The sequence below is a fragment of the Meriones unguiculatus genome, chromosome 4 (genome assembly GCF_030254825.1).
Source record: "Meriones unguiculatus strain TT.TT164.6M chromosome 4, Bangor_MerUng_6.1, whole genome shotgun sequence".
NCBI lineage: Eukaryota > Metazoa > Chordata > Mammalia > Rodentia > Muridae > Meriones > Meriones unguiculatus.
Window position 1 is genome coordinate 16714679 of NC_083352.1, and position 13211 is coordinate 16727889.

General features: G+C 47.2%; 1 protein-coding gene across 15 annotated transcripts in view; it reads right to left on the reverse strand.

Annotated features, from left to right (window-relative positions):
* The window catches only part of Ido2 (indoleamine 2,3-dioxygenase 2), an 88535-nt gene that overhangs the window by 39999 nt on the left and 35325 nt on the right, over positions 1 to 13211 (reverse strand). For 7 of the 15 annotated variants that reach the window (XR_009591318.1, XM_060381498.1, XM_060381499.1 and 4 more), the window contains exons 8-9: positions 9984 to 10035; positions 3769 to 3917 (exon numbers count right to left, since the gene is read on the reverse strand). Coding sequence is in view for 9 of the 15 variants with exons in the window: in XM_060381498.1 (XP_060237481.1) it covers positions 3769 to 3917; positions 9984 to 10035 (201 nt within the window). In the remaining 6 variants the exon portion in view is untranslated. Of the gene's footprint in view, positions 1 to 545; positions 2360 to 3768; positions 3918 to 9983; positions 10036 to 13211 lie in introns of those variants that run through there. The other 8 variants (XR_009591317.1, XR_009591315.1, XR_009591314.1 and 5 more) reach the window with 4 other exon arrangements.

Sequence of the window (13211 nt, forward strand, 5' to 3'; positions counted from 1 at the left end):
TCTGGGCAGGATGGCATCTTGAACCCTACACCAGGAAGAGGAGCAGCGACGCTGGTGACATGGGTCTCTGAGAAGCCCTCAGCCTGGTCATGTGTACCGCCCAACCTTTGCCCAGAGGATATGAGACAGAAGAGCCCCCGATCCTTGATGCAGGACCTGGCTAAGTTGTCTTTTGGAACCAGCCTTCTCTCTCCCCCCAGGCACTGGGAAGTGGAGACCCTAAACCATTCTCGCATCTGTGGTCACAGGGACTATAGAACAATAGGATTATAGGGGCTGAAAGGCTTTCTAGGTCAGATGAGCTGGCTTGCTAAGGCCACCTGACCTGGACCCGTATAGGAGACAAGCATTTGGAAGAGGCTGCGCAATACTCAGAGGGCCCTCATGGATGCTACAACACTAGACAGGACCATGAAACAAGAGTCTGTGCCACGAGTGTGTACATGCACTTGCAATGGCAAAGTGGAGGAACCCTGACTAATGGGATTGGCTTGAAGCTGGTGAGCCTGAAGTTTTCTTCAGCCATGTAGAATAAGAACTAGAAATTTCGAAAATAAAAGCCACATTTATTTTTACCCCAAACATGTGGACTTACTATTTATTCTGATTTGGTTCACTTGCTTTCAGAGGGTCAATTAAAGCATTTTTCAAATACAAATTCCCAGTGTCACTAAGGAGAAAGAAAAACATTCTCCTAAAAATAGAGCAGAGAGAATTAAAATAGAATTTGCTATGTCTACACCATGTGGGGAAGACCCATCGGTTCCGAATCGGTAGCTGATAGCTCTCATGCGGGTGACTTCCAGGCTTGTATGGCCAGCACCCTCACCCCACAAATCTCCACTAAGCACCTAAACCCATTGCTGAATTCAGTGTGAGCAGGGAGGGCAAGGCTGTCCCAGGTCACAGAGGCTGATCCCGCCCCCAAGTCTCCATACAAGAGCACAGTAGGGACTTAGTGAATTAAGCAGATGTACAGCCAGCTGTGGCGGCCCATGTTTATAATCCAGGTCCTGAGGGTGCTGAGGTAGGAGGATTGCCATGAGTTCAAGGCAACCTGAGCTAAAACGTAGTAAGACCCTGTCTCAAAACAAAAACCGAAAAGAAACAAAGAGGAAGAGGCACCATGATAAAGATGCTTTATCATGGCTGTCATCATCATCATCCTCAGCAGCAGCAGCATGGCTCATTGGCTCATTGGCTCATTGGCTCATTGGCTCATTGGCTCATCCCTATACATTCCAGCTACTCAAAGTCTAAGGTCTGCCTGGCTAAAGAGCCCACTGCCAGGCTAATCAACTCATCAAGCTTTTCTTTCAAACCCAGAGAAACACAGAGAGTTGGCACTGTAGCTCATTGGTGGAACAACTGCCTGGTATTGAAAAGCCCTGGTGTAATCAACAAAGGAAATGAGCAGAGCCTTACAACAGGCAGCACACATGTGGACATCCACATAACCTTAGAAGGCTGAGGCAGGAGGATCACAGGTTCAAGTTGGAAGCCAGTCTGAGGCCCGTTAGACCCTGTTTCAAAGACAAAAAGGAGGGAAAAAGAGAAGGGATGAGCAGAGAGGGAAGAAGAGGAAAAGAGGAGTAAACAGAGGAGGTAATAGAAGAAGAAAGTGGAGGGGGAGAAGAAGGGAAGAAGGAAGTAGAGGAAAAAAGGTAATGAGGGAAAGAAAGCAACATGCCCAAAGGCAGCTTGATTCTTTGTAAATTGAGCTTGGGTATCACTGACTTGCCCACAGCATACTGAATGAAGAGATGGTTGTAGCTGTCTGCTGTGAGGCAGGGGAACTGGGCAGGGCAGGAAGGTTTCTAGCAAGCAAACTGGCTGGGGGAGGGAGTGGGGGGTGGGAGCCACAGTTTATGGATAAAAGGTATGATGTTCTTTGGAGCAAAACTATTCTTGGGTTCAGGCAGAGCTCTGGCCTGGTTCTGGCTCCCACAGGGCCTCAGTACAAGGACACAGGACATGATGCTAAGCACAAGGACACAGGATGTGAGTTGCTAAGCCCTAGGATGGAGGATGGCCTCCACGGTCTTCTCCCTGACACTCTTCAGGAAGCTCAGCACCGCGGTGCCCCCAGTGCCCCTGTCCTCCAAGGCATGGGGTGAGAAATGGCTCGGCATCCTACTCCTGGCCTTGGCAGCAGCGGAGATGACGTATCTGGCCACCACGTTGATATGGTAACTACGAAGCTCTGCCAGAGCATCCACACACTGGTTATAGGCTATCAGGCAGCACCCGTCACCAGAGGCCAGAACGTAGTCCCTCAGTGAAGGAGCCGAGTGGAGGTCCTCCAGGAAGGCCTTATGGGAAGGAGGCATGTAGTCTCTCATTCTGTGCAGAAAACCTACTGAAAGAAACAGCCCAGAGCAATACCTTAGCTCAGGGCGGGCACTCGAGAGTATTTGCCCGCCGTTCCAGACACTCAGGTACCAGAAACGCTTGATAAGTTTCTCGCTCAGCCTAGCTGGGCCTTTGTTCTAGCTGTCAAATGCTCAAATGGACATATGTGGATGTTGACAGGAGAGGCGGGCGAGAATAAGAAGCAAGCATCTCTCAGATAATAAGGTTGGACAGGGATCTGCTAGTCAGTACATATCCCAAACCAAACATGAATGATGTGGTGTTTCCTGCTAAGGGCTTCTAGGCACGCCTGCAAGCCCACACACACACCCTCACACTGACTGGCAAATTGTTTGCTAGGTACTTCTTGCTGGGGGAGAGGGGTGGAGCCAGGGGAATGGAAGTTACCGTGCATATAGAGAAGACATTGGAAAGCAGGTCTTTCAGTTAAAAACTGGAGAAGCCAAATTACTATACATAATCACTACACCTTTAACTGATGTTTTTAGAGGGGGGGTATTGTTGTTGAGGGTTTTTTGTAGTTGTTGTTTTATTTTGATTTGTTTTGTTTGTTTGTTTGTTTGAGAGTTCATTATTAATATCAAATGCTAAAAACCAGGAAAAACCCTGACTGTTCCAGAGAACAGGCTCATGCAAATGAGACTAGAGAGTCAATTCTTTTTTTTTTTTATAGTCATTAAGGACATAGCTCTATGTTGCCAGGCAAAGCAACAACAACTATTTCCTTCCTTCCTTCCTTCCTTCCTTCCTTCCTTCCTTCCTTCCTTCCTTCCTTCCTTTCTTTCTTGTTTTTCAAGACAGGGTTTCTCTGTGTAGTCCTGGCTGTTCCAGAACACACTTTATAGATCAAGCAGGCCTTGAACTCACAGAGATCTGCCTGCCTCTGCCTCCGCAGTGCTGGGATTACAGGCATGTACCATCAAACCCAGCAACTATTTCCAAAGGTTTCAAAACAATGGGCTCCCTCTTCCAGTCCACACGAATTTAGTGGAAAACTGGGCCATTTCCTGGGAAAGGCTTTGACAGAGGTCAGGCCCATCACTCGCTGCTTCAAACTGTACCACACAAGGCCCTAGACTTTGAATTTGACATCATCAGCCCATTGTAGAAAGGGAAATCTATAAAGACCTACGGCAACCATGAAAGTGGGCAGCCCAGACCACAGCCGTGTATGAAGGCTTGAAAGTACACCCAAGACCCTGATGAGATCTGAGGCCCTGGTCCTGACTGATATGATGTAAGAGGCAGCATGCACATAGCTGCCTGGTGCTTGACTCCGGTGTAAACTTTAGAAGTTTTTCATTTATACCTTGTCTTATCAGCTGCTAAAGATGCTCCCCTGCTCCGCCTAACCCTCCCCCTCCAGAGCTGAGATGACACCGGAGGGTTGCTTACCATTTTTCTCACAATGCCGAATGCCCAGGAACTCATCGAAAGCCTGAAGGGCAGAACTCTGGGCTGCGCTTCCTCCGGAGTACCTCAGAGGCTCTGTGGCAACGCCCTCATAGACCAGCCCCTCAGGCATGGCCGGGTTGTCCTTCCACCTAGGCAGGAGCAAGGAAAAGAAGGTGGAGAAGGATGGACACTGGGCCAGTGAGGGAGCGGACGTGGCACAGTGGCTTGAGGAAAATCCAGTGATGCTTGCCAGAGTACCCAAGGGGTGTCAGCCTGCCGTCATCTCTACTCTATGCCAGGTTGGAGCCCTCCTCTGCTCCGTGAAAAGGATTTTCCAGAGAAACAAGGGTGGGAACCTTCCTCATCGGTCTTACAGTGATTTAAACAGCTCTGTCACATATGTGAACCTATTACATCACTGCCACTGACGGGACAATTTGGGTGCTCTGAACAAGTCTCCACTGTCTCTGCTCATCACAGACTCTAGCCTGACACCTGTAACCCCACAAGTACAGATTCCCAGGCACTTAAGCACACACAGACACAGAGCTGTTATTCCCGGAATCACTCCCTCTCTCACCCTGACCAGCTGGAAGGAGATGGGGCCAAGCAATGCTTACCTTCTTTCCTATGGAAACAGAGACTTGAGCTAGGTTCCTGGAGTCCCACATTATAGGAACACACACACACACACTGCATTCCAAAGTTGCAACTCCAGTTTTCCTTTCTCGTGTAGATACCTATTTACCTCTTTTGCTAAAGAACATGTCAGCCCCTGGGTGACTTCCTGTCAGTCCAAGTCATTGTACTCAGAGAAGGGACATGTGGGCTCTATGTGTGCAGCAAGCACAGGTTCCGCCCCTGCCTGCACCCTAGACCTTCCCTACACTCTGCTCCGGGGTGGCGAATACAACCAGGAGCCAGGCTGCCACATTTGGTGGCTGTTTGGGGTCAACTGTTCCATGAATTTCTGTGGTTACCAACCAGGGCAGTCACAGTCAGGAAGGAACACAGGAAGCAGAAGAAGCCAGGTGTGGTGGCTCATGCCTATAACCCCAGCACTCTAAAAGGCAGAAGCAGGAGGATCTCTATGAGTTCGAGGCCAGCCTGGTCTACAAAGTGAGTCCAGGGTCGTCAAGGCTACACAGAGAGATGATGATGATGAAGAAGAGGAGGAGGAGGAGAAACAAAGGAAGAGAGAGGTCACACAGTCTGTGGGACAAGGTCTTTATTCAGGTAGGTACAAAATTTAAGCTCAACTTTGCTGTGCTTTGGTTGTCAACCCTGGTTTAGCCCATTTAACCTCTCCGAGCCTTGGCTTTCTCTCCTGAGGAGTATTAGTATGAACCAAAGTTCCTGGGAGGGAGGCCATGACTATGGCAGAGATTCTACAAAGCTGACTGACAGATCGTGGAGGGTTGCAATGTTTGAAGATCCAGAGACAAACGACATTGTGCCACTTTGAACTCCCTCCTGTCTGACTCGTTTTCTTTGTGACTGTTTGGAATACTCTGACTTCGAAGAGAGAGCAGGCACCCACCACCCCAAAGCTGGAAATGCCCCACGACCTATGCATGCAGCCTATGTATGAAGCTTTTGGTGTGTGGCTGTAACTTGCTTGCCTGGGGTCCCCATGGTGTACCCACAAAACCCCTTGACTGATAACTTTCTTTGTCCTTGAACTACAAAATCTCTTCCAGTCACTCCCACACTGGAATATCTTATCTTGGGACCACCTGAATCTGTGTTTCTTGGCACTAATATTTGGCCAAAGAGTAAACAAACTCTTACTCCTTTGAGATAAGAGCTGTGTTTTGCATTGACATTCATAGTTATCTTATTGGTCATTGTAAGAACTAATCCAAATGCTCTTTGCCAGGTGCCTGGAGCATATTAAACATCCAGTAAGCACCAGCTGTTTATTGCTCTGGCAACCTTGGAGAGGAAGAATGCCGCTGATGCTTTCATCCCTTGACCGCATTGCACAGGCCTTTCTGAGCCTCAGTTTCCCTAGTTTGTAGGGGAGCCTGCTTCTTGCACCCATTTGAGGAGCTGGACGGGGCTCAGAGAGGCCTGTGAACAGCCCAGAGTATATCAAAGTTGAGGGCTAGTGAAACCGGAGAGCGATGTTTTATGAGGAAGAAATGTTGCAGGCATGACTGCTGTGGGGGAAACGGACCTGGTGCACACCAGCACATGCAAAGGGCAGCTGTGCGCACACACACACATGCTCCCGTTTCTCCTCCGTCTGCGTCCCACAGAATGCATTCGTTCCAGCCCCTCCCTCATCTTCAAGACGATTGCTCCACCTCAGAGGTCTTCTTTCTGGCCCTGCCCTCCACCATCCTACCCCAGACAGCTGAATAGTTATCCCGGGACTTTGCTGCGCAGAAAGGAAGCCAGCCCTGCCCCTCTGCGTGGCCTATGCAGTAATCCTCCTGCACTTCTGACCTCGTTCCTGAAGCCTGCTGCCTCCTCAAGGTCAGGCAATTGTTCCTTTTGCTTGGAACAGGAATCCACATGGTCTGCTCCGTGGCCCATGCATTTCTATCTGTTCACGTGTCACCTGGGATGTGGTATTTTTAGATATCAATAACCAAGATACCTGAGCCACCACACCTAGGTCCAGCCTCCTAGCAACCCCCTGCACCCTACCTGGCATCGCCCACTGTTGTAGCGCATCCTGCAGGAGGTTTGCTCTGACTAGGTTTGTTTATTCAGTATCTTCTCCTCATCCTTAAACCACAAGCCCCTCAAGGACCAACCTGGATGCTTTTCTTCACTGCTGTTTCCAGCACACAGACGCTGTCCGGAATGTGGTAAGCCCTCCTTGCTAACGATTTGATGGATGAATGAATGGAAAATGAGCAATCCACAAGTCAGTCAGTATGGCTTTCAGAAGACTCAAGCCAAGTGCTTGCTTGGAAGGGCCCGGCTAGCCTAAGGAACTGTCAGATAGGGTGAATGCCAGGAATGCCATCAGACAGTGTCCTTCCGGCACTCACTAGAGGGCCTCTGCTGAGGCCAGCCATCCTGAAGGCGATGCAGGAAATACCAGCACCGAGGTCAGATGATAAAGAACTTGGGTCCGTTTTCACACCCTATGCTCTGCAGCACTGTGAGACCAAAAAAAAAAAAAAAAAAAAAAAGTTTTCCCCAAGTATGTAAGCTGCTGTTTATAAAGGAATGGGGCCATTTTCATTTCCGGTCTGGATGATAAGGTTATTTTTAGCTTTTTTCCTGGTATATTTCTAGCAATTCCAAAGAAAGGGGAAGTTGAAGGAGACAATAAAAAATGAAGTGACGTTTGCCCCCCCCAGAGCAGTCCCTGGCCTCCCTGGGAACAGTGAGGGGCTGGGACCTGAAGGGAGCACACCTCATTTCCACATGAAGTCCTTTCCAACATGTGCGTTTTATCTGAGAAACTGCGGAGCAAACGCAAGGCGGGTGCAGAGTGAGGAGACTGACATTTTAACTCTTGGTCTATTAGAGTCCCTGCAATCCAGATGCTTTTTGAATCTATAGTGACGGTTAGGATTTGCGACCTCCACTTAGCCGCATGGGAACGGTCTCAGGGATGGCCCTCACGCAGGCACCAGATAAAAAGTGTCATTTCCAGGATTTGATGAAAACGAAGTTACCTTCGGGTTCCCATCATGCCTCTGACAAAAGAGGAAGGAGAAAATATTCCTCTGAAAGACACGGGTCCCTGGAATTCTAAACATAGTTCTGGATTCCTCGCTGAATTCCTAGGACGCTTGCTACTAGAGCCGTTCCCACTGCCATGAGACGTTACACAGCGAGGCGGAAGGACTTCTCAGAGGGACTGAGGTCACCCATCAGCTCAGCCTTCATGTGGGAATTTCCCCGACTCATCCCAGGAGACTGACAGCAGGAGCCCCGTTAGGAGAAGTTTCCCCTGGCTGCTGGTCAAAGGAGAAGTAGGGAAAGTGTATAATTCTAGAAAAATTCCAGGTGCCCCTGCTGTTTCAGGAGCCACACTGGGGAAATAGGACAGGGGTCGGGGGCAACATATCAGGCCTCTAGCAAGCCCAGGGAAGCTCCAGTCTGATACTTTGAAAGAAAGAGAAATACTAGTTTTATACACACACAGAGACATAGGCATGAATATACATGCACATACACAGAGACACTCACATACAAACAGACATGTGCACACACAGACACACAGGCACACACATGCACATACAGACACACGTACACATACTTGCACATAACTGGTGCATACACTTGTGCTCACACTCGCACACACACAGACACATGCACATACTCAGGCACGCATGCACATACCCTTCCACACACACCAAAGGAAAATCTTCACCTGATACAGCACTGAGTGGACCAAAGCCCAGGCAAGATCAGTATGCTTTCTGTCAGGGTCTCCAGGCTGAAGTCAAGGCAGCTGGAGGGCTGGACTCCTTTTAGCTTTGTTGGTCTCCTTGTGGAGCTCCTGTCCCCTCCATGTCCTCTACTATGTTCATAACAGCTTTATTCATGATAGCCAGACTCTGGAAACAACCCAGATGTCCCTCAACTGAAGAATGGATACAGAAATTGTGGTACATTTACACAACGGAATGTTACTCAGCAATTAAAAACAAGGAAATCATGAAATTTGCAGGCAAATGGTGGGAACTAGAAAAGATCATCCTGAGTGAGGTATCCCAGAAGCAGAAAGACACACAGGGTATATACCCACTTGCAAGTGGGTATTAGCTGTATAATATACGATAGCCATACTAAAATCTACAGACCTATAAAAGCTAAACAACAAGGAGGACTCCAGGGAGTATACTTAAATCTCAGACACCAGAAGTGGTAGAAGAAGGAAACAGGATGGGAGCCTGCTATAGAGGCTCCTCTGAAAGGCTACAGCTAGGTTTTTTTAAGCTGTTGAAGGTGTGGTAGTGTTTACACTATTGAGAGCTCACAGAAGCTTTAGAGCAGGGGGGACACAGGGAGGCCTGTCTTCACTGACCCCTTCTAGTATATGCTTGCTATGGGATCTCAAAACAAACAAACAAATAAATAAAGCCTCTGTTACCCCTTAGATCAAAGCTGTTGCCTTAGCACACACTTGAAGTAATCAACCTATCAGAAAGTGGGACTTCGCTGGTTTGTGCTTTGAGATTTTGTCCATGGGCCTTTGATCTCATCACCTTGGCTGTGGCTGGGCAGGGCATCGTTGTGGACGGAAAATGGAGGAGCAAGGCTGATGGCCTTGGGTAGCGCCTAAAAGCCCTTCAAGAGCATGCTTTCTTCACAGGAGTCTCTACCTCCTGACCCTCTACAGCTTCTCAATAGTACCATAAAAGTGGGCGGCCTTCCACACAGGGACTTCGGGACTATTTAAAATCCACAGTGTATGTTCATTTCCCTCCGTATCACTCTCACGTGACTCTCTGGAAACGTTCTTGTGTCCAGTCTTTGCTCCCTGCAAGAGGGTTCACCACACCCCCCTCAGAGTGTCTCAAACTCCCCAGTCTGGAGAAAGTGCACCACACATATACCCCTTTCCCAACGGGGGACGGCATTCATACAGTTAGCCTTTACTCTGCCTCTTGCCGTGTCCAGGCACAGCTTAGAGGCTTTCTCTCGACAGCATCAACAGCTCCTCAAAGTCGACAAGACACAAAGGTCAACAGCAAATCAGTTCTGCTAGTTGGTAAGTTGGATGACAATCTGACTGAGTGTGTCAAGGTAGGAATAATCGGGAGAAAAAATGTGCTTGATGTGAGTATGTGTGAGAGAGGAGAGGAGGGAGGGAGGGAGAAAAGTGTGAGTCAGGTGAAGGCCTAAACTCTTGTTTCTAGTTAGGTCCGTGAATGCTATGTCCTCAAAGGTCAAAGAGGCAAAAAGTGACGATTACTGGATTTTGGTGGTGGTGGTGGTGATGGTTGGTTGGTTGGATTTTTTTTGCCCTGTCATAAAGTTGGGGTTCTCAGGGGATCCATGGTTCCATTTGGTGGCTGAAGACAATCGCATTGCCCTTACAAGAACCCAGGCTGAGAGCCCTTTCCTTCTGATGGTTCCTGGGTTCTGTCTTCCTAGATAGTGGACCCAGGTGGTGGCTTTGCCAGCTTGGTTCACTTGTTATATTTCCTACTTTAGGAAGCTTCTATCTGTTTATCATTACACAAATCTGGGGAACTGTACGAAGGTCTTAGGCAGGAAACCAACTGAACTGTACTTACCCAGAGAGGAAGATCCGGATGACCGAGTAAAATATGTCTGGGTCTACACAATCTGGAAAACAATCAAATGTGAACTTTACCAGAGGCACAAAAACAATTGGCCACATGTGCCTGGCCCCTGCTGCTTTCCTGGGGCTCCCTCACCCCTATCTGATCTATGCAGAGCCCAGAATGGAAGCAGCAAGTGTAGATGGAATGTTCCCTTGAAGAGGGCACGGACCCTCACAGGGCTGCTCATCCGTGCCATACCCTGGCCTCCCCTTTTCTGTACTTCACCACCACCAGTCAGAGACTAAGACCATCCTTTAAAAAATATTTTAAGTAGCCACAATGTGCGAGAGCGTCCAGGTGACACAGTGCACAGGAGAGTATGGAAAGCTTAGAAAAGAACAGCAGAGACCGCCCCTTTCGACAGGTAAGGCAGAGCAAATGACGGACATCCAGAAGTGTCACTGTGAGCAGCAGGCTTTCCAGGGGTTGTCACAGCAGGCCAACAGAGCTGTTAGCCCCAAGCTGCCCAGACCGGCCATGCTTGGGTGGTGGGTCCTTGGGGAAGATGGATGTGCTCCTACCTAAGGAACAGGGTCATCACGGCTCTATTAATTCTAAATGTCTTTGATCTACTTTAAAAGGCGGAGCTAGCTACATCACTGGGGTCCTCTGCATTCTGGGAAATCAGTCCACATTTATCTGATCCAAATGAATGCTTATATTTCTTTGTTTCTGAAAGAAAAAGGAACGTCTTTTGGTAAAGTCTAGCTAACAAAACACCCTTCCCATCAGTTTTCTTTTTGCCCCATTACACTCAGAGTCCAGTTTTTCTTCTCTTCTCCCAGTCCATTTTCTCTGAAGCCCCCATTAGCCAGGACGGTGCAGCCACAGTGCTTTCAGACACCCCTCAGTGTGGTCACACCTGTCTCCTCAAGTGTGACTCCTCAGTGCAGTCACACCCTCTCTCCTCAAGTGTGACTTCTCAAGTGTCCCGTGTGCTAGGCTGTTTTCTGGGAGCTCTCTTGGATATTGGCATTTTCTTATTATCTAAACCATTAAGCCCTTTGCAGAAAAAGTGGGTGATGTGTACTAAATTACTATTTTTACATACCTCAGTGTATTATAGGTAAAGCCAAGTGATCATTTTAATAGATACAACAGGATTTACATGAAAATGTAAAATATATTCAGTAGATATTTAAAAACAATTCATAAAAGAAGAATCAGTACTTCTATTCAGTACTGTATTAGAGCTCCTAGCCAGAAGAAAGAAATAAAACATATAAGAATTAATTATCAATAGAAAAATAAGACACTCCACGATGAAACTGAATTTAAGCAGTATCTATCTACAAATCCAGCTCCATAGAAGGCACTAGAAAGAGCCTGAAGAGGTTAACCACACCCAAGAAAACACAAAGAACAAATAATTCCAGACCAGCAAATCAAAAGAAGGGAAAACACATGCACATACACACACATACACACACACAGTACAACCACCACCACCACCATCACCACCACAACCAACACAACCATCGCCATCACTACAACCACCACCACCATCACCACCACCACCAATACAACCATCACCATAACCACCACCACATCACCATAAGCACCATCACAACAACAATGAAATAACAGAAATCAAACACTACTCATTGATTAATCTCAACACCAATGGTCTAATTCCCCCAATAAATAGACACAAACTGACAGAATGGATGCAAAAACAGGATTCATCCTTCTGCTGCATCCAAGAAACACAACTTAACATAAACATTACCTAAGGGTAAAAGGATGGAAAAAGATATTCTAACCAAATGGACCTAAGGAGCAATCTGGTATGGCCATTTTAATGTCTGATGACTTAAAATCAGAAGAGACAGAGAAGGACACCAAGTTCTTAACATCTATTCATCAAACACAAAGGCACCCATGTTCGTAAAAGAAACAGTACTACAGCCTAAGTCATCTAGTCATATACCAGTCTACCTCAAGATCTAGCTATACCATTCTTGGACATATGCCCAAAAGATACTTCATCCTACCAGAAGGACGCTTGCTCAGCAGTGTTTATTGATGCTCTATTCATAATATCCAGAAACTTAAAAATAAAAAACCGGATGTCCCTCAACAGATGGATAAAGAAAATGTGGTGTTTGTGCAATGGAATATTATTCAGCCATTAAAAATGCAATCATGCAAGTTGCAGGTAAATGGATAGAGCTAGAAAAAAAAATTATCCTGAGTGAGGTAATCCAGACACAGAAGGATAAATATGTATTTACTTATATGTGGATATTAGCTTTAAGGCAATGGTAAACAAGCTACAGTCAGAACTGCAGAGGTTAAGTACAGAGTAAGAGACTGTGGGAGTGAGAAGGGCCAGACAGATATCCCCAGGAAAGGGAAATGGAATAGATAGTTATAGGTGGATGGGGAAATGGAACTAAACAGGAGAATCAAGTGGGGGAGGGGGACAGAAGAGGTGGATGAGGGAGAGAATACAGGGAGAGACTCCTAAGGTTAAGGCCCATTGCAGGGGAAGTATGGAAACCTAATACAGCAGAAGCTTCCTCAAATATACACATAAATGAAGGCAATCTAACTGAAATTACCAAATAATGGGGGATACAGAGCCCCAGTTGGATATCTCTTGTCACCAAATAAAGCTTCTGGTACTGTAATTGGGTTGTATCTGATTGCATTGTTGACCGAAGGGGTCCAACAGGAACCCCTTGCAAAGCAATGCAGGATGTTGACAGGACAATAGGCTGCTCTGCACAACTGACAGGGCCCCTTTGCTGAAGGCAATTCCCATGCAACTCAGTGAGCACAAACAAGCTGAGCTGGTGACGACATACAGGTTCACTCCCCTATGCTGCTGTCTTGGGCACAGGGTGGGACTCTGTACTCTACCGAAGGAGAAGAGTGAAAAAGCCAGCTAGAGAGTCTTGGGTCTACGATGGTGTCCTGCCTGTAAGGCATGCTACTGCAGTTGTGGTACAAAATCTGTGGGAGTAACTAACCAAAATCTGATTTGACTTCAGGCCCACTGTGTAAAACAGAATCCATATCTGATATTGCTTGGGTGATCAAGAACCTGAAGCTAGGTGGTCCAGGGACCTAGGGGGAAAAAAACAAGTAATAGTGATCTTAAAAAACAAAAAAAACAAAACAACAACAAAACAGCAATAAAATGACTTAATGATGTTCTGCTATACTCATAGA